This window comes from Salvelinus fontinalis, chromosome 6 (assembly GCF_029448725.1).
Source record: "Salvelinus fontinalis isolate EN_2023a chromosome 6, ASM2944872v1, whole genome shotgun sequence".
Classification (NCBI taxonomy): domain Eukaryota; kingdom Metazoa; phylum Chordata; class Actinopteri; order Salmoniformes; family Salmonidae; genus Salvelinus; species Salvelinus fontinalis.
In genome coordinates, this window is record NC_074670.1 from 48,975,634 (window position 1) to 48,996,381 (window position 20,748).

The window sequence follows — 20,748 nt, forward strand, 5'->3', positions numbered from 1 at the left end:
AAGATCGAATCCCCGAGCTGACACGGTAAAAATTATCTCGCTCTGCCCCCTGAACAAGGCAGCTAGCTAACCCACTGTTCCTAGGTTTTGTTTTTTTGATCAGGCTTCAATAATCTCTCATTCACAATTTGACAAGCACTTGATAATATCTACAATTTCATGGTGGCATCCCCTTTGTGTGGCCATAATGCACCCTAAAACAAACCATGCCCTTTTCGGCTCGTAGTGCTGTGTTGTGCGCTTCTCCCTGAGTGCTGCACAAACCGAAGCCCTCTCACTCACATGGCTCTCCATCACATGATCGAGTTTTTCTCACAGGCTACAAGTGAAGACAGACAAATCAGGGACGCAACTGCGCATGTCCTTGTCCAATTCCGAGGTGCATATTGAAGATATTGGAAGAACTGTCAACATTTGCTTTTCGTCAGCCAACAAGATGAGTAAGCCGAACAAACAGCAAAAGCACTAGCCTACCTATGTCACTCTACTATCCCCCATAGTATTCAAGTCGACCTATTCTATTCTGTGTGAGAAATAAATATTCCAAACATAGTCTGGGCCAGTGGTGGGGTGCAATAGATCCCAAATGAATACAACCACTAGCATAAAAAAAAAGTATTTACTCAATGTGGCTGACGCAACAGATCAGAATGTTTAGCTTAAAATGTTAATAAACTAATAGGCTATTTCTTCACATTATAAGCGCAGCAAATGTGCACATGGCAGTAGGATATAAGCACGAATGTTCCATTAGCGGAAAACACAATTATCAAAAGTGACCGCAAATGCAATTATGCATGTAATCCTTTTTATAAAGATGCATTTTTATGGTGAAAATGATCTTCCCCAAACTTGAAACTCACGTGCTGCTTATGTATGCCAGTTAGGCTCTTAAAACCCCTTGTAAAGCGGATTAATGTGCTTAATTTTAAGAAGTTATTTGACCACTTCAGTTGTGATACTAACCTTATCAAAACATATAGGCCTATGGGCTAGGCTACATGAGGTGTGCGACTATGATTCGAAAAAGTCTCAAGAAAAAGGCAGTTTCTTATGCTGGGCATCATTCACAAGTGATAGGCTAATATTGTCACCCATCAGACTCTTCTTGATTTAATCTTGTCTTTACAAATACTAAATAATATACAGTACCAGTCAAAAGTTTGGACACACCTACTCATTCAAGGGTTTTTCTTTATTTTTTACTATTTTCTACATTGTAGAATAATAGTGAATACATAAAAATGATGAAATAACACATATGGAATCATGTAGGAACCAAAACAGTGTTAAACAAACCAACATTTTTGTTATATTTGCGATTCTTCAAGGTAGCCACCCATTGCCTTGATGACAGCTTTGCACACTCTTGGCATTCTTTCAACCAGCTTCATAAGGTAGTCACCTGGAACGTATTTCAATTAACACGTCTGCCTTGTTAAAAGTATTTGTAGAATTTCTTTCCTTCTGAATGTGTTTGAGCCAATCAGTTGTGTTGTGACAAGGTAGTGGAGGTATACAGAAGATACGGCAAGAACAGCTCAAATAAGCAAAGAGAATCAACAGTCCATCATTACTTTAAGACATGAAGGCCAGTCAATGCGGAAGATTTCATGAACTTTGATTGCAGTCGCAAAAACCATCAATCGCTATGATGAAACTGGCTCTCATGAGGACCGCCACAGGAAAGGAAGACCCAGAGTTACCTCTGCTGCAGAGGATAAGTTCATTTAGAGTTACTAGCCTCAGAGATTGCAACACAAATAAATGCTTCACAGAGTTCAAGTAACAGACACATCTCAACATCAACTGTTCAGAGGAGACTGCGTGAATCAGGCCTTCGTGGTCGAATTGCTGCAAAGAAACCACTACTAAAGGACACCAATAAGAAGAAGGGACTTGCTTGGGCCAAGAAACCAGGCAATGGATATTAGACCGGTGGAAATCTGTCCTTTGAGTCCAAATTTTAGATTTCTGGTTCCAACCGCCATGTCTTTGTGAGACAGGTGAACAGATAATCTCCACGTGTGTTTCCCACCGTGAAGCATGGAAGAGGAGGTGTGATGGTGTGGGGGTGCTTTGCTGGTGACACTGTCTGTGATTTCTTTAGAATTCAAGGCACACTTAACCTGTTGGGGATGGGGGCGCTGTTTAGACTACTTATGCTAATTTGGCTAATTTTTTAAACGGCTTCCCACAAAATCCTTGATCGTACAATATGCATATTATTATTATTATTGGATAGAAAACAGTCTATAGTTTCTATAGGAGTTGAAATTTTGTCTCTAAGTGGAACAGAGCCCATTCTACAGCAATTTCCCTGACATGGAGTCAGATTTGAGAAATGTTGGCCACTGTTCTGAAGTCATTTAAAAGGGCACTGTCGTTGCTATGACTATACGGACACTTCTTACGTCTTCCCCTGGATGCCTTTACGTGATGACGATTCCAACGGGGTCGATTGCGCGTTCACAGGCCCTACAAATGAAAAAACCCTGAAGCTAGTCATTCTTTGGGAGCTGCGTCATGAGCCAAGAGGACACCGGCGCGCACTTGTTCCAAGCGTTAGTTTAGCCTGTTATATTTCTCCGGTCATCTTTTCACTCGTTATAGGAGTTAAAAACATCATAAGGTAGTTAATTTAAAGCGTTTTATAGCAATTTATATCCGTTTAGTGCGATTTTGGGACATTTATTTTTGCAACGATGTGAAAAGTTGGGCACGCTTTTCAGTTCATCCCGAACGCAGTTGACATTTCCACATGGCAAGAGGACAGCTTTCCACCAAAAGACGATTTCTCCCAAGAAAGGATCCTTTGCCCAAGATACTGATGGAAGAACAGCTCAAGGTAGGACATTTTTATTATGATAAATCGTGTTTCTGTCGAAACATTTTAGTGGCTTAGGACGCCATGTTTTTTGACGTAGCTTCGCTTGGCGCAAACTGTATTGAAAAGTAAGGATAAATTAAAAAATGTAATAACGCAATTGTATTAAGAATTAAATTGTCTATCAATCCCTGTCCACCCTGTATTTTTTAGTCACGTTTATGAGTATTTATGTATAAGAGTAGATCACTGTCTAAGTGGCGCAAGGACATTTTCTGACCAACTGAGCTACATTTCACATTGTCTAACCATGATTTTGGGGGCTAAATATAAACATTTTCGATCAAACTGTATATGCATGTTGTAATGTGATGTTACAGGAGTGTCATCGGAAGAATTCTGAGAAGGTTAGTGAAAAAATTAATATCTTTTGGCGATGTTGACTTTTATCGCTCACTTTGGCTAGAATCAATGCTGGGCTGCTAATTGCTATGTGCTAAGCTAATATAACGATTTATTGTGTTTTCGCTGTAAGACACTTAGAAAATCTGAAATATTGTCTGTATTCACAGGATCTGTGTCTTTCGATTCGTGTATGCTGTGTATTTTTACGAAATGTTTGATGATTAGTAGTTAGGTAAACACGTTGCTCATTGTAATTATTCTAGTCCATTTGTGATGGTGGGTGCAATTGTAAACTATGCCATCTACCTGAAATATGCACTTTTTTCTAACAAAACCTATCCCATACCATAAATATGTTATCAGACTGTCATCTAATGAGTTTTTTTGTTGGTTAGGGGCTATAAATATCTTAGTTTAGCCGAATTGGTGATGGCTACTGGTGTTGGTGGACAAATAAAAGATGGTGGATTATGCTAATGTGTTTTTAGGTAATAGATGTACATCTTTACATATTGTGTCTTCCCTGTAAAACATTTTAAAAATCGGAAATGTTGACTGGATTCACAAGATCTGTGTCTTTCATTAGCTGTATTGGACTTTAATGTGTGAAAGTTAAATATTTAAAAAAAAAATTTTTTTTGAATTTCGCGGCACTGGTTTTTCAGTGGGGGGGGGGGGGGTGCCGCTAGCGCCACGCTGATCCTAGACAGGTTAACCAGCATGGCTTCCACAGCATTCTGCAGCGATATGCCATCCCTTCTGGTTTGCGCTTAATGGGACTATCATATGTTTTTCAACAGGACAACGACCCAACACACCTCCAGGCTGTGTAAGGGCTATTTGACCAAGAAGGAGAATGATGAAGTGCTGCATCAGATGAGCTTAACTCCACAATCACCTGACCTCAACCCAATTGAGATGGTTTGGGATGAGTTGGACCGCAGAGTGAAGGAAAAGCAGGCAACAAGTGCTCAGCATATGTGGGAACTCCTTCAAGACTGTCGGAAAAGCATTCCAGGTGAAGTTGGTTAAAAGAATGCAAGCTGTCTGTAAGGATCAACGCTGGAGACAAGAAGCAGGTACAGGGAGTGAACATTTAATTAGCAACAGACATGGAACAGGAGAGGACAGCGTCTGGACATGAACACATAACGACATTAATGCTGACACAGGGAACAAACAGGGGTGCAGACAGTTATAGATGGGGCAATCAACAAAGGGAAGGAGTCCAGGTGAGTCCAATGATGACAAGTGTCCGTAATGACAGCCCGGCGCCCTCAAGCGCCAGAAAGGGAGAGCGGGAGCAGGCGTGACAGCTGTCATCAAGGCAAAGGGTGGCTACTTTGAAGAATCTAAAATATAAAAATAATTAACACTTTTTTGGTTACTACATGATTCCGTATGTGTTATTTCATAGTTTTGATGTCTTCACTATTATTCTATATTGTAGAAAATAGTCATAATAAAGAAAAACCCTTGAATGAGTAGGTGTGACCAAACTTTTGACTGGTACTGTATGTGTAAAATTTGTTTTGATTTAGAATGGACCATTATCATGCACGTGTCTTGAAATAGGGGCAGTGGGAAAAAATACATGTCATCTATGCACTTAAATACCGAATGGAGGATGCTTTTCCTGTGGTTCATTTTCACGCCAGCCAGGTATGTAATACTCCTGTTGTAAACATAAACAATTTGCTTAATATTATTAAAGTTGAGAAATAAACATAGTAGGCCTAGTCTATAGAAAGCTGATGGGATCCTCCTCTTTTTATTAGAGGCCATCACTCTATTTTCTCACACAATTGTTAGCCTATAGAAATGTTGCACAACATGAGCTCATGGGCTCTCATGAAATGTTTGATTTTCGATTACATTTGCATTGATGTCAGAGTGATTAGAGGGAGTGCTGAGTACCAGGAAGTTTATAAGGCTACTAATGACCATCAGCAGCATTAGAGCTTGGAGAAGCCTAATTACCGTGACTAAACTGTCACATGGAATTTGACTGCCTTCATGACTAGTGACCACCGGGTTTGGCAAGTGTGGCGGTAATACGGTCACCTCCACAGCCCTAAGCCTATATCAGTCCACCGAATCCAAGCAGTCTTATCAGTCTACTCTGGCCTACAGTACTTGGAGTACACAGTGAGAGCGTGCATAATTTACAATGGCAAGAAGACCTAGCGTTGCTACAAAATCTGAATGAAAACGACTCAGATGGTGGGGATGAATCGATCGTGACATCTCAGATGATTATTCTTCTGATTCTGAGCCTCAGCCTGAACATACATCTCCGAGGCCTAAGCGCGAAAAAAAAACAGAATCGTGTCCACTGAGCAGGTGAGACAGGAGAGAAGAGTGGAGGGGTGGCACTGTTTGGAAAGAACAAGCCGGTGACAATGCTATGGACGATTATCAGCACAAAATGTAATCACTTAGAGCTACATCTCAAGCAAAAAACAACATCAGCAATGCACTCACCAGCTTTGTGGTTTATGTGACATGGATGTCTGATGCCATTGCATGAAGACGCACACCATGTAACCACGAGCTGACAAGAATTGACTATTTTTGACTGCTGTCATATTGACACATTCATTATAATGCCATTATTGCTTTTGTGCCAATTTTCACTATTTATCAAGCACACTTAGCGCTTATGACTTTTAGGCTACTGATGTTTTCATCATTGGACTGCGCATCTTGCTGATGTTGAGAGGGCAGTCGGGTCTGGAGTGAACCAAGGGCTATATCTGTTCTTAGTTCTACATTTTTTGAAAGGGGCATGCTTATTTATGATGGTGAGGATATTACTTTTAAAGAACGACCAGGCATCCTCTACTGACGGGATGAGGTCAATATCCTTCCAGGATATCCGAGCCAGGTCGATTAGAAAGGCCTGCTCGCAGAAGTGTTTTAGGGAGCGTTTGACAGTGTTGAGGGGTGGTCGTTTGACCGCGGACCCATAACGGATGTAGGCAATGAGGCAGTGATCGCTGAGATCCTGATTGAAAACAGCAGAGGTGTATTTGGAGGGCAAGTTGGTCAGGATAATATCTATGAGGGTGCCCATGTTTACAGATTTAGGGTTGTACCTGCTGGGTTCCTTGATAATTTGTGTGAGATTGTATCTAACTTAAATTGTAGGATGGCCGGGGTTGTTAAGCATATCCCAGTTTAGGTCACCTAACAGAATGAACTCTGAAGATAGATGGGGGGCAATCAATTCAAATATGGTGTCCAGGGCACAGCTGGGGGCTGAGAGGGATTTATAACAGGCGGCAACAGTGAGAGACTTATTTCTGGAGAGATTCATTTTTAAAATTAGAAACTTCAAATGTTTGGGCATAGACCTGGAAAGTATGACAGAACTTTGCAGGCTATATCTGCAGTAGATTGCAACTCCTCCCCCTTTGGCAGTTCTATCTTGACAGAAAATGTAGTTGGGGATGGAAATCTCAGAATGTTTGGTGGCCTTCCTAAGCCAGGATTCAGACACGGCAAGGACATGTTTTACTCACTGCTTTAGCACACTCTGCCAACCCTGAGACACGGCAAGGACATCAGGGTTGGCAGAGTGTGCTAAAGCAGTGAGTAAAACAAACTTAGAGAGGAGGCTTCTGATGTTAACATGCATGAAACCAAGGCTTTTACGGTTACAGAAGTCAACAAATGAGAGGGCCTGGGGACACACAGGGCCTGGGTTAACCTCTACATCACCCGAGGAACAGAGGAGGAGTGCGTTGGGGACAGAGAATAAAAGGAGTAGATTTCTGGGCGTGGTAGGATAGATTCAGGGCATAATGTACAGACAGAGGTATGGTAGGGTGTGGGTACAGTGGAGGTAAACCTAGGCATTGAGTGACGATAAGAGAGGTTGCATCTCTGGACGCACTAGTTATGCTGGGTGAGGTCACCGCATGTGTGGGAGGTGGGACAAAAAAGCTATCTGAGGCATGTTGAGTGGGACTTGGGGCTCCGCAGTAAAATAAAACAATGATAACTACCCTAAACAACAGTATACAAGACATATTGACATTAGAGAGAGACATAAAGCGAGGCATAAACCAATCACAGGTGTTGATTGGGAGAGCTAAGACAACAACTGTTAAGACAACAACAGCTAATCAGCTAAGGCAACAACAACAGGTAAAATGGTGATGAATGGGCAGAGAGGGTCAGTTAACTACACACAGGGCCTGAGTTCGAGGCTGGGGCCGACAGATAAACAAAATAAACAAAATGGAGTACCGTGATTAATGAACAGTCCAGCATGCATCAGTTATGTAGCCAAGTGTTCATAGGGTCCAGTGAACAGCAATAGATGAAACAGGGAAGCCGCTAACCTGCAAAGTTCTACGCTAGCAAGCGGGAAACACGGCGTTCATAAAGTTAGCAGGCCGGGGCTAGCAGAAACGTCTTCACCGACGTCCGGCAAAGGCCGGTTGAGGGCACATCCGACGGAATTACATTGGCAGACCAGTCGTGATGGATCGGCGGGGCTCCGTGTCGACAAAGGGTCCAGGTCAATTGGCAAAATAGGTATTGTAGCTGGAGTAATTTCATTTGCTAGCCGGGAGATGCGCCTGGCTCGAGGCTAACTGGTGCTAGCTTCGGGACAAGGGCGTTAGCCACAATAGCCACTCGGTAGCAGCTAGCTAGCTGCGATGATCCAATGCAAAGATCCAGAGCTTACAGCAGGAATCCAGTGATGTAGTGGAGAAAAGCAGTCCGGTATGCTCAGGGTTGATATCGTGCTGTGCAGACTGGCAAGTATTATCCAGGCTAAAAGCGTCTGGTGTCTGAGCTAAAGGTAAAGGCCGCTATCAGTGGCTAACAATGACTAAATAGCTAGTAGCTAGATTAGATTCTGATGGCTAGCTTCTGATGGAGGTTCTAGCTATAATATCTTAAAATAGCAGATTCGGCCTCCCGGGTGGCGCAGTGGTCTAGAGCACTGTATTGCAGTGCTAGCTGCGCCACCAGAGTCTCTGGGTTCGCGCCCAGGCTCTGTCGCAGCCGGCCGCGGCCGGGAGGTCCGTGGGGCGACGCACAATTGGCATAGCATCGTCCGGGTTAGGGAGGGTTTGGCCGGTAGGGATATCCTTGTCTCATCGCGCTCCAGCGACTCCTGTGGCAGGCCGGGCGCAGTGCGCGCTAACCGTTGGGGCGGGTGCACGGTGTTTCCTCCGACACATTGGTGCGGCTGACTTCCGGGTTGGAGGGCGCTGTGTTAAGAAGCAGTGCGGCTTGGTTGGGTTGTGCTTCGGAGGACGCATGGCTTTCGACCTTTGTCTCTCCCGAGCCCGTACGGGAGTTGTAGCGATGAGACAAGATAGTAATTACTAGCGATTGGATACCACGAAAATTGGGGAGAAAAGGGGGTAAAAAAAAAAAATTGCAGATTCGTATCACATTGGGTGAGGCGGGTTGCTGGAAGGTATATTTAACTTAAAAATGGAAAAAGAGATTGAAATATATACAAAAAAGACCAAAAAAACTAAATGTACACGGGACAACAACAAATAACGTCTGCACTGCTACGCCATCTTGGATTCTCCCTCTCCCTCTCCCTCTCCCTCTCCCTCTCCCTCTCCCTCTCCCTCTCCCTCTCCCTCTCCCTCTCCCTCTCCCTCTCCCTCTCCCTCTCCCTCTCCCTCTCCCTCTCCCTCTCCCTCTCCCTCTCCCTCTCCCTCTCCCTCTCCCTCTCCCTCTCCCTCTCCCCTCTCCCTCTCCCTCTCCCTCTCCCTCTCTCTCTCTCTCTCTCTCTCTCTCTCTCTCTCTCTCTCTCTCTCTCTCTCTCTCTCTCTCTCTCTCTCTCTCTCTCTCTCTCTCTCTCTCTCTCTCTCTCTCTCTCAATTAAATTCTCTCTCAGTTCTCTCTCTCTCAATTCAATTCTCTCTCTACTAATTATTTCTCTCTCACTCTCTCAATTCTCTCTCTCATTCTCTCTCTATTTTCTTATCAAGGGCCCTGAACCAGTTTTGGGACATAAGACCCCCACAAGAGGGCAGCAGTGTCTGAAGGAAACAGTGCCCATATAGAGCAGCAACTTCTGGCACAACGATTTCATTTTATTTCATATATAATTCATTATTTTGGATTAATTTACAGAATAAAATGTTTTGAACTCAGCAAACATTGCACATCATCTTCACAAAAAAGGTGCACAATCATTGACAATAATAAATTCGAATAAGTGCTCGAGTTAGCCATGTGCAGATAACATGTTCAAGTGGTTTTGTCTCTGGAGCACAGACGGAAAAACACTACTGCCATCAGCGCAGACTCCCTCTGTTAGGAACTCCTGACTACAAACACACAAAGACTCTCCGAGGGTGTCTCAGGGAGAGTTAGGATATTCAACAAAAATTTAAAAAAAATTACAATTCACACGTATAAATTCACACTTGTACAACTTGTAAGTACCCACCAAATTATAAGACAGGTGAGGACACACAATGACACACACCAACAAGTCATACTAACAGGCCAGTCTTGTACGCAATACATGATCAGTACATCACAACAGCAGCATTCATAGAAGATCTCAAGTTATAGCCAACGTCCTGACAACGAAACAACAAAACAGTCCCATGGCAACATCATATTCTTGTCTGTGATAAAATATAGCCTACATACTGTCAATTATGTTAATTGCCTCTCCATTGATCATCAATATGTGGGCTACTTGTCACTCAGTGAAGATGACCCCTTGGCCCTTGCTGACCCCGCTGCGTTGAGCACAGTCCCATTGGGCATGTGGAGTATAATGAAGTTGCCCCCTAGACACTGATCTAAATTTCCACTAATCCACTAAGTTCAAGGTTAGGCTTTGGGGAGGGTAAGCTGATTCTAGACCTGTCCCTAAGAACCACTACTCAAAAGGGGACCATGGCGCTCTCATTGAAGCTTGGCTGGCGTGTAAAACCTGCAGGCCACTACAACAGGAACAAACTCAGTATGAATGAGGCCCTGACTAACGGCGGACCACGCAGATCCTATCCGTCACACTCTGTAGTGACACTCTCTCCCACGGCTGACACTTCCTCCCGAGCGGGATGGGACACACCGGCAAACCCACCCTCCTCCTAGTCCTCTTCCCCCTGACGACGACGATGACGACCCCCACCAGCATAGCTAACGTAAGGAGGAGACATGCAGCGAAGAACAGCAGCAGTTTGTTCTCTGAGATGTGAGCGCAGATGGAACACACCGCCCTGCGGTCAATGATCCTGCAGGAGGATGTGACGTTGTTGCCAGGGAAACCGCTGCGCTCGATGATCTCTCTGTAGGCTGCGATGGAGGCTTTGGGTCGGGACTGGTGGTGGGAAGAGGTGAAGAGGCCGAACTCAGGGACGTGTCGATCCTGCAGCTTCCAGACGTAGAAGCCCTTTAGGTTGACTCCATCCAACTGACGAGCTGGAGAGGAGCAAAAACAGGGTGAGGTGAGGTCAGAATCCCTCTTTCTACATACAGAAAAGCAATGTCAACAGAGAAGCTGTAGCCTGTGTGGGCGGCCATAAACCAATTGAAGCTATATTGTGGCTAAAGTACTGCACAGGACGTTTAGTTCAGTACAGGACAGTTCTCACTGGGATGAACTTTATGAGCTCAAAGGTTTCTTATACAGTAAAGTCCATGAGTTTTATGAGGGGGCTCATGTGATACGGCTGTGTGCTGTGGTGTGTTAGGAAATGAGCTGTGAGAAAAGTCACCTTCGACCTCTCATACTTAAAGCTGCTAATGAGTGCCCTACTCTACCTGTCTGCAGAAGAAACTGCAGAGAGGACATCTGTTTATTTCGAACAATAGAAATAAGTATATGTAACAGTATAACTTTACGTCGTACCCTCGCCCCGACACGGGCGCGAACCAGGGACCCTCTGCACACATCAACAACAGTCACCCACGAAGCAGCGTTACCCATCGCTCCACAAAAACCGCGGCCCTTGCAGAGCAAGGGGAAACCCTACTTAAGTCTCAGAGCAAGTGACGTAACTGATTGAAATGCTACTAGCGCGTACCCGCTAACTAGCTAGCCATTTCACATCCGTTACATATAGAACCTCCAGGGTATTTCTGATAAGAGCAAACTAGTGGGTTATCATTGGACTGGAGCTGGGGGGTTTGAAGGGAGTTTGAGGAGGTTAGAGAGAGGCTCACCTTTGAGGGCCTCCTGCAGGTAATTCCTGATGTAGTACTGCCTGAGCAGATCATTTACAGGGGCCTGGTCGTCCACCCCACTAGCTGTGACTATAACAGGCAGGGTCCCTCCATACCTCTTCTTCACCCAGCGCAGCACCCTCCGGAGGCCCCAGGGGACCACTGCCTGCTCCAGACCAGAGGAGGCCCAGGTGTGGTCAGACATCAGCAGGCAGCCATGGTCTGGAGGTTGCTGGGGGTTAGGTGGGGCAGTCTGAGGAGACTGGGGGCGTGGTGACACGAGACGTGTGGTGAAGTGATTCAGTGCAATGAAGCCCAGCGCCCCTCCTAGCTCCTCTTTTTCCCGGGCGGTGAAGTGCGGTAATGGGGATCCAGGGAGGCCCATCACCCTTGCCCTCTCCTCTAAGTACCTCCTCATCTCTGGAGGGTACCTACCACTCTTACCCTCCCCCTCTATGCCCCCTAGTAGTGGGTCTAGGAAACGACCAAGCTCAAACAACAGGAATCTCTGAGCGGCTGTTGCATGTGACTCCAGGAAGGGGTTGGCGGGTTCTACCCAGTCTGCGTGCAGGGCCAGGGACACCAGTCCTCCCTGTTGGCTGAGATACTCCCTCTCATAAAGCCTCCAGGCCTTAGCGTGGGCCAGGAGGAGATTATGGGCTGCCAGATGCTGCTCCTCCCCGATCTTGTAGGCATCCACTAGTCTGTTGGGCTCATTGATGGTAATCCAGTAACTCACCCAGGGCCCCAGCTCCCTGTAGCAGAGGGCTGCGTAGCTCTGGAAGGCCTCCACCGTGCTCTGGTTCAGCCAGCCGCCAGAGGCATGCAGCGGGCCGGGCAAGCCCAGCAGTGGGGTAGTGTTAGTAGGGTAGTAGAGGGTGACCACAGCCTCCAGGCCCTGCTTGTGGAGTTCGGTGAGGAAGCAGCGGTAGTACCTGTTAGAAAGAGTTTGAAATGCAAAGTGTGTATGTATACAGGCGTGCATTTTAGTGTGTGTTTGCATGCGTGCATGTATGGTAAACATTTGAATACACATTACACAGTTTGTGTCTCTACCTTAGGGCCTCTGTGTCCACATTAGACAGATCTCCTTGGGCAAGGATTAGGGACCAGTTGAGGGCGAAGAGGTAATGAGATGCCCCTGTGGACTTAAAGAGGCTCACGTGACCACTGATGGCCAGGTAGTCAGTGCACTGTGGCCCCCTGATGTGGAGGTTGACTCCTTGGACAGGACGCAGTGCCCCATCCCCTGTCAGGTTCCAGCTGTACAGGTGGGAGTCGGTGAATTGAGGGGAGAAGGGATAGAAATTGACCTTTGATAAAAGAAGAAATATATGGGTTTTTGTTTTTATTTGCATCATCTAGCTTGCTTATTGTTCTGTTCGAGGTCAAGAGCAAGGAAGGCAGAGCAGTTTTGCAAAATAAAATCACCCTCTCTTTCCTTTCTCCTCCCGCTCTCGTGTCCTTTCTTCACCTTCTCATCCCCTCACCTGTATGCTGGAGTCGGCCACACCCCAGTGGAAGTCACATGGGAAACGCCCTTTGACCTCTCCGATGATCTCATCACTGAGGAAACCGTTGTCCTTGATGACCTGCCTGTAGAACTGAGCAGTGGTCTTGGGAACCCTGGTTCTGTTGGCCTGGCTGAAGTCTAGGTAGAACAGGCCTCGTCTCACACTGTAGCCGTAGTTCCACTCAAAACCATCCACCAGAGACCAGGCTGTGTAGCCAAACACTCTGACACCGTCAAACACCATCGCTGGACACAGACAAACACAGAACGAAGGAGATGAGGACACACTGTTACCAAGGAGGTACAAATAGCACAACAGTTCAGAGGTTAAATGTATAGTACCAGTCAAAAGTCTGGATACACCTACTCATTCAAGGGTTTTCTTTATTTTTACTATTTTCTACGTTGTAGAATAATAGTGAAGACATCACAACTATAAAATAACACATATGGAACCATGTACTAACCAAAAACAAATAAAAATATATTTTAGAGTCTTCAAAGTAGCCACCCTTTGCCTTGATGACAGCTTTGCACACTCTTGGCATTCTCTCAACCAACTTCACCTGGAATGCTTTTCCAACAGTCTTGAAGGAGTTCCCACATATGCTGAGCACTTGTTGCCTGCTTTTCCTTCACTCTGCGGTCCAGCTCATCCCAAACCATCTCAATTGGGTTGAGGTTGGGTAATTGTGGAGGCCAGCTTATCTGATGCAGCACTCCATCATTCTCTTTCTTGTTCAAATAGCCCTTACACAGCCTGAAGGTGTGTTGGGTCATTGTCCTGTTGAAAAACATATGATAGTCCCACTAAGCGCAAACCAGATAGGATGGCGTATCGGCGTATTGCTGCAGAATGCTGTGGTAGCCATGCTGGTTAAGTGTGCCTTGAATTCTAAAGAAATCACAGACAGTGTCACCAGCAAAGCACCCCCACACCATCACACCTCCTCCTCCATGCTTCACGGTGGGAAACACACATGTGGAGATGATTTGTTCACCTACTCTGCGTCTCACAAAGACATGACAAAGACAAATCTAAAATTTGGACTCAAAGGATACTTTTCCACCGGTCTCATATTCATTGCCTGGTTTCTTGGCCAAAGCAAGTCCCTTCTTCTTATTGGTGTCCTTTAGTAGTGGTTTCTTTGCAGCAATTCATGCATGAAAGTCTGATTCACGCAGTCTCATGTGTCTGTTACTTGAACTCTGTGAAGCATTTATTTGTGCTGCAATTTCTGAGGCTGGCAACTCTAATGAACTTATCCTTTGCAGCAGAGGTCACCCTAGGTCTTCCTTTCCTGTGGCAGTCCTCATGAGAACCAATTTCATCATAGCGATTGATGGTTTTTGCGACTGCACTTGAAGAAACTTTCAAAGTTCTTGAAATCTTCCGCATTGACTGACCTTCATTTTTTAAACCTTTCTTCAACTAGGCAAGTCAGTTAAGAACAAATTCTTATTTACAATGACGGCCTACCAGGGAACAGTGGGTTAACTGCCTTGTTCAGGGGCAGGACGACAGATTTTTACCTTATCAGCTCGGGGATTCAATCCAGCAACCTTTCGGTTACTGGCCCAATGCTAGGCTACCTGCCCCCCAAAATAATGATGGACTGTTGTTTCTCTTTGCTCATTTGAGCTGTTCTTGCCGTATTATGGACTTGGTCGTTTACCAAATAGGGCTATCTTCTGTATACCACCCCTACCTTGTCACAACACAACTGATTGACTCAAACGCATTAAGAAGGAAAGACATTCCACAAATTAGCTTTTAACAAGGCACACCTGTTAATTGAAATTTCTTCCAGGTGACTACCTCATGAAGCTGGTTGAGAGAATGTCAAAAGTGTGCAAAGCTGCCATCAAGACAGAGGGTGTCTACTTTGAAGAATCTAAAATATATTTTGATTTGTTTAACACTTTTTTGGTTACTACATGATTCCATATGTGTTATTTCCTAGATTGGGGGTCTTTACTATTATTCTACAATGTAGAAAATAGTAAAAAATAAATAAAAACCCATGAATGAGTAGGTGTGTCTAAACGTTTGACTGGTACTGTATGTACTCTTTCTTGTTGACCTCCTCTGTTTTCCCTAATCCTGCCCCCCATCCTCGGCCTCCTCCTCCTTGCCCCCTCCTCACCTTGCAGCACCTGTTTGATGAACCTCTTCATCAGGTAGATGGCATCTGTATCCTCCCTCTCCACAGCTGCAGCTGAGAACCAGCCCCCCTCCGCCACCAGCACAGGCAGGTCCCCATACTCCAGCCTCACCCAGCCCAGCAACCGCCTCATGTCCGGGTACACAGTCTGCCCATAGTGGGCTAGACTCCGGTCCAGACGCAGGTTGTTAGGCCCAAAGGACAGGGAAAAGAAGTCAGCCGTTCCCCGCACCCAGTGCTTCTCCTCTGGAGTGAACTCAGGCAGAAGCCCCCTGTGGGTGGATCTCATGGAAGCTGGGTAGTCCCCATCCCTGAAGATGGGATTGGCGAACCAGCCAAGCACCGCCTCCATAGACTGCTGGCAGAGTTCGATATTGACTGGTGTGGCTTGGCCTCTCTTAAGCTCCATCCAATGGGAACCCAAGACGATGGACACCTTACCATTCTGAGTCGGCCGGAAGTAGGTGTCATAGGTGTGCCACGCTTTGGCATGCGCCTGGAAATGAAAATAAAATTTGAAATAAATCAAATGGAGGTCTGTTACATGCATTGCATTATGGCAGAGACATTACACATACTACAGACATCGGACCTGTACAGTGTGAATATGCACTGGGACAAAGCTGACTATTAATGAAGCCGCAAAACTGTTGCTGTCACAGACTTTGACCCCCAGTGGCTCCTTAAGTGTCCTGTTTACTAATCACAGTACTGCAGCTGTAATAAACCTCTCATGGCAGAAGGTAAACACACTTTTTAACAAGAGGTCAATGACTGCTAATAGCTGCTGAAGGAGCACAGTGAATATTGAATATCACAACATAAAACCATTTGGATTAGTTTTACCTGACTGAATAAAGCACAGCATGTACCACTGAATAAAGCACAGCATGTACCATGGCTATTCAAGTGTTATGTCTTCACTCATTTTCCTTGTAATGTCTTGAACCCAATGAAAGACACAAACATTCACTGACGACATCAGCTGATAAAACCCACAGAAGTACGAAGTTCAGGAACAGGCTGTCTGACTAAACGGGGTCTTAGTCTGTACTATGGTCTGTTCAACAGACCATTTCACACAAGTCAATCTATCCAAAGGGTTCTAATTTACAACTCAACCCCCTGACCCCCCTCCCAAATGGGTACAAGTAATCCATTGCCCTTTGACACAGAACTAGGAAAAACTAACCATTCCCATTGGAGGGAAAACAATACACTGACCTAAGCTCATCGACTATGGGGCAACTTCATCCTCTGACCCTTAACCCTTGACCCTGCCTTACCTTGATGAGGTTGTGGGCCACATTGAACGGTGCGGTGGCGTCGCCCGTCTCTCCAGGCGCGTGCACCCCTGTCCCGTACCCCTGGACAGCCACCAGGTAGGGGTTGTGTATGGTGATCCAGTACCTCACACGGCCCCCGTACGTTCGAAAACAGAAGGCAGCGTATGCATCAAACAAACCCACCAGGGTGTCATTCCTCCACCCCCCGTAGTGCTCCTCCAGGGCCTGGGGAAGGTCCCAGTGGAACAGGGTGACCACCGGCTCAATTCCCCTCTCCAGGAGCCTGTCGAGCAGTCTCCCATAGTGCTCCACAGCCACCCTATTGGGCCGACCTGTGGCAACACCGTCGGGGAAGATTCGGGGCCAGGAGAGGGAGAAGGCGTAGGAGCGCACCCCGAGGTACCCCAGCGCCTCAACGTCCTCCTCCCAGCGGTTGTAGCCGTCACTGGCCGTGTCAGCGACACTTCCGTCACCTCGGTGGGGGGCTGAGTGGGTGAAGTGATCCCAGATTGAGGGGCCTTTACCGTCACAGTCCCAGGCCCCCTCGGTCTGGAAGGCAGAGGTCCCCGTACCCCAGAGGAACCCTGGAGGGAAGGTCCCATGGAAGAAGGACTGGCTCTGGGTGAAGGGCTCTGGGGTGGTTAGCTGCTGCCACTGCCTCCTGCCCTCCCCCAGGGAACATAAATCCCTGCGCCAGACCATCACTGTCAGGAAGAGCGAGAAAAGGTATGTTGCCATATTGGAGTCTGTAGAAGAAGAATGATCCTCTCCAGAGTTTTCCAAAATCCTTCAGAAGAAATAAGCTGGTCTCTGTCTGAGGGGCTGTTTCTGTGCAAGTATCAGGGGTCCGGATGTTCAGAAGGTGAGGGATCCATGATGAAGATTGGAAGATGAAGGGATTGAAGTGAACGAGTACAGGAGACTGAGACGTCTACATGTGGAAGCCAGGAGGTGTCCAGTATCCATCTGACAGGCTAACCTGGTTGGACTTCCCTATCTCTCTCTCTACCTCCCTCTCTCCCGCCCTCCTTTTCTCTCCCCTCCCTCTTTCTGACACATACCGTACATTGTACACACACAACCACACTCACAAGCACTGACTCATACACTCAGGAGCACACGCACCCGCACACACCTTTGAGGCAGACGCATGATCCTTTTGTCAATGATTAGCTTGAACTCCGATCATCCTCACCTCCATGACTGAGATGTAGCTCCCATTTACTCTCTCTCTCTCCCCATCTCTATCTCGCAATCACTGTCTCCTGCTAAATCTTATACTCTCCCTATCGCTTTACCCTTCATTTTATTTTCAGCAATCTTACCGTCATATTGGTATCATTACAACCTAATGGATAAAAAGGAACATTTCGGCTTGTTCTTGCAGCTATTCAAACCCAAAATGTCCTGTTTGAGAAATAGCCACAATAAGGTTGAGTTAAGGGTTTAGCTGTGGGGCACATCCACAAGATAAAACCCACATGTCAATTGGATTCATGGAATCAGAGTCAAATAGAATACAGTTTAGCCACGGGGCACAAAGAATACTGGGGAAGAATTGAGCGTTCCCTATGGTTTTATGGCCAAATCACTCCAAGGCTGGCCTCACTGTTATCCTAGATTTGATTAAAGACGACGACAGATAAAAACAGGCATGATGTTCCTCTTGATCGATCTGATTCACTTCCGCAAATTGTGTGTGTGTGTGTGTGTGTGTGTGTGTGTGTGTGTGTGTGTGTGTGTGTGTGTGTGTGTGTGTGTGTGTGTGTGTGTGTGTGTGTGCGTGTGTTACCTATCTTTGATCTAATCTTAGGAAATACAAAATAAAACAGAAACAACTCCTCATCTGCCAAATCCTTAATGTTGTTGTTTGTGTAGCCGTGAAGATGCCAGTTGTTGTAAAGTGGTGGTTGGAGATAGAGCACCTTATCATTAAATGTGTCACAGGCGTTATTAGGTTCGGGTCCATTTAGCTGGAGAATGGATATCCTTCACCTCTACCTGACCTGACATCAGCATGGTTGCAATGATACAGCACAAATGTAGGCCTACCCTCCGAAAAGCACTGCACTAGTATGATGTACCTTTGAGCTGCCTGGACTAAAATTGATCAAGTATAACAAACAGGAGATCAGTGATGGTATACGGTGGGATACATCTTGGGATGCTAGGCTGAAGCTATCAGTTCCTATTAGTGACTTTACCACTGCTGAATATGGGATGAAAATAAGCATTATGGTGCACTCTCCTGGAGAAGCACATGAATCCATGCGTCAAAGGGAGAGAGCAGCTCACTGTAAAGTTAGCAACGCGCCGGGCCCAGGGAGGAGTGAAGTGGGAGTGTTTAGAAGCACACTGTGAACGTGGCAAGGGGTCAGACTTGAAAGCCCTCATTTTTACAAAGGGGGGGTTCAGCCAGGATTTGAACCCTGGACCGCTCGCACCCAAAGAAATAACCATACTCTTAGACCAGCAAGCCCTGTCGTTGAAAATGTGTAATGGGTGGCTATTAAAATACCCAAGCTTTTCTCGATCAAGATCAGCAGGGCTCATTGGTCTAGGGCATGATTCCCCAACTAGCGGCCCGAATTTGGCCCGCGGCTGGCTTTATTTGCCCCCCCCCCCCCAAGTTTTCTGAGCAAATTATTATTACTTTTTTTTTTGAGAATTACATTTTTGGACATAGAAGACTGTAACACCAGGAAATCAGCTCCAACTGGTTTTAATTTTGGAAATCTGTTCCCATGTATTCCCCAACGCATAACAGAGAGACTTGATTGTTTACAAATAGTAATGATTCAGAATAATTGGATTTATATAACGCTTTTCCACCAATAGAGGTACTCAAAGCACTTTATATAGTAGAGGGAAACTCAGCACCCACCTTAGTGAGGCACGGCGACCATTTTTGTGCCAGAACTCTCACCACATATCAGCTATCAGGTGGAGAGGTGAGGAGTGATATTTGACAATTAGGAATGAGGGTGATGATTAGGTGGCCATGATGGAATGTGGCCAGGTTTGGAATTTAGCCATGACACCGGGGTGAACACCACTACTCTTACGATAAGTGCCATGGGATTTTGAATGAGCTTAGAGTCGGGACACCCGTTTTAACGTCCTATCCGACGGCACCCCACGCAGGGCAATGTCCCCAAATGTAATCAAGGTTTGAAATGATTACGTTTTAGTCAAATATTATATATTTCTGGGCTTCTTGCAGTCAGTTTGCAGTCTAAAAATATATATTTTTTTATTTTTAGCAACCCGACCATTTGCTCAAGAAAGAATTGGCCGGCGTAACCAATGTCTTATGCAGTTGTTATATCCTCCAACCCTACCCATTTTTGTAAATCAATATAACAATAAGTTAGAGCTACCTTAAAATGAGCTATGTAATATTCTTATAATGAAGCCATACATTGAGTAATATACACTGCTCAAAAAAATAAAGGGAACACTTAAACAACACAATGTATGTCACGTTCCTGACCTATTTCTGTTAGTTTGTTGTATGTGTTAGTTGGTCAGGACGTGAGTTTGGGTGGGCATTCTATGTTTTCTGTTTCTATGTTGGTTTAAGGGTTGCCTGGTATGGCTCTTAATTAGAGGCAGGTGTTTTGCGTTGTCCTCTAATTGAGAGTCATATTTAGGTAGGTTGTTTCACAGTGTTCGTTGTGGGTGGTTGTCTCCTGTGTCAGTGTTTGTCGCACCATACGGGACTGTTCGGTTTGTTTGTGAGTTCGGTCTTTTGTGTAGTCATTTTCCTGTTCGTGAGTTCTGCGTTTTATGTAAGTTCGCATGTCCAGGTTTGTCTACTCCGTTTTGTTGTTTTGTTAGTTTATAGTCAAGTTCGTGTTTTCGTTGTCCTTAATAAATCATGTCATTCCAAAACGCTGCGCCTTGGTTCAATCCATGCTCCTCCTCTTCGGATGAAGAGAAGGAGGACTACCGTTACAGAACCACCCACCAAATAACCAGAACCAAGCAGCGGTGTAACGGGAGGAACGGACAGCGCACGAAGCAGGATTTATGGTCTTGGGAGGAGATCATGGAAGGAAAGGGACCATGGGCTAAAGTGGAGGTGAATCGCCGCCCATGGGAACAGCTGGAGGCAGCTTGGAGAGCGGAGGAAACGGGAGAGAGGAACCGGCATTATGAGGGGACGTGTCTGGCACGGAAGCCCGAAAAGCCCGTGAGTACTACCCAAAAATTTCTTGGGGGGGGCTAAGAGGTAGTGGGCCAAGGGCAGGTAGGAGACCTGCGCCCACTTCCCAGGCTAACCGTGGAGAGCGGGAGTACGGGCAGACACCGTGTTACGCAGTTGAGCGCATGGTGTCTCCTGTACGTGTGCATAGCCCAGTGCGGGTTATTCCACCTCCC

At 45.9% G+C, this 20,748-nt stretch overlaps 1 protein-coding gene across 1 annotated transcript; it reads right to left on the reverse strand.

The window, feature by feature from the left end:
* Positions 1-9,127: 9,127 nt before the first annotated feature.
* On the reverse strand, positions 9,128-17,318 carry klb (klotho beta). Its single transcript, XM_055926798.1, has 6 exons — positions 16,366-17,318; positions 15,062-15,575; positions 12,892-13,160; positions 12,458-12,714; positions 11,402-12,336; positions 9,128-10,657 (listed from the first exon to the last, which is right to left on the reverse strand). The coding sequence occupies exons 1-6, from the start codon at positions 17,101-17,103 to the stop codon at positions 10,215-10,217; spliced, it is 3,156 nt and encodes a 1,051-aa protein (XP_055782773.1). The 5' UTR covers positions 17,104-17,318; the 3' UTR covers positions 9,128-10,214.
* Positions 17,319-20,748: the final 3,430 nt, after the last annotated feature.

What these genes read in the sequence shown, in the direction of transcription:
- klb (XM_055926798.1), bottom strand. Translation starts at nt 17,103, where the DNA reads ATGGCAACATACCTTTTCTCGCTCTTCCTGACAGTGATGGTCTGGCGC. An exon ending in TGGCCGACTCCAGCATACAG is followed by an intron (nt 12,715 to 12,891) that starts GTGAGGGGATGA and finishes CTTTTATCAAAG; the next exon opens with GTCAATTTCTATCCCTTCTC. An exon ending in GTGGACACAGAGGCCCTAAG is followed by an intron (nt 12,337 to 12,457) that starts GTAGAGACACAA and finishes TCTTTCTAACAG; the next exon opens with GTACTACCGCTGCTTCCTCA.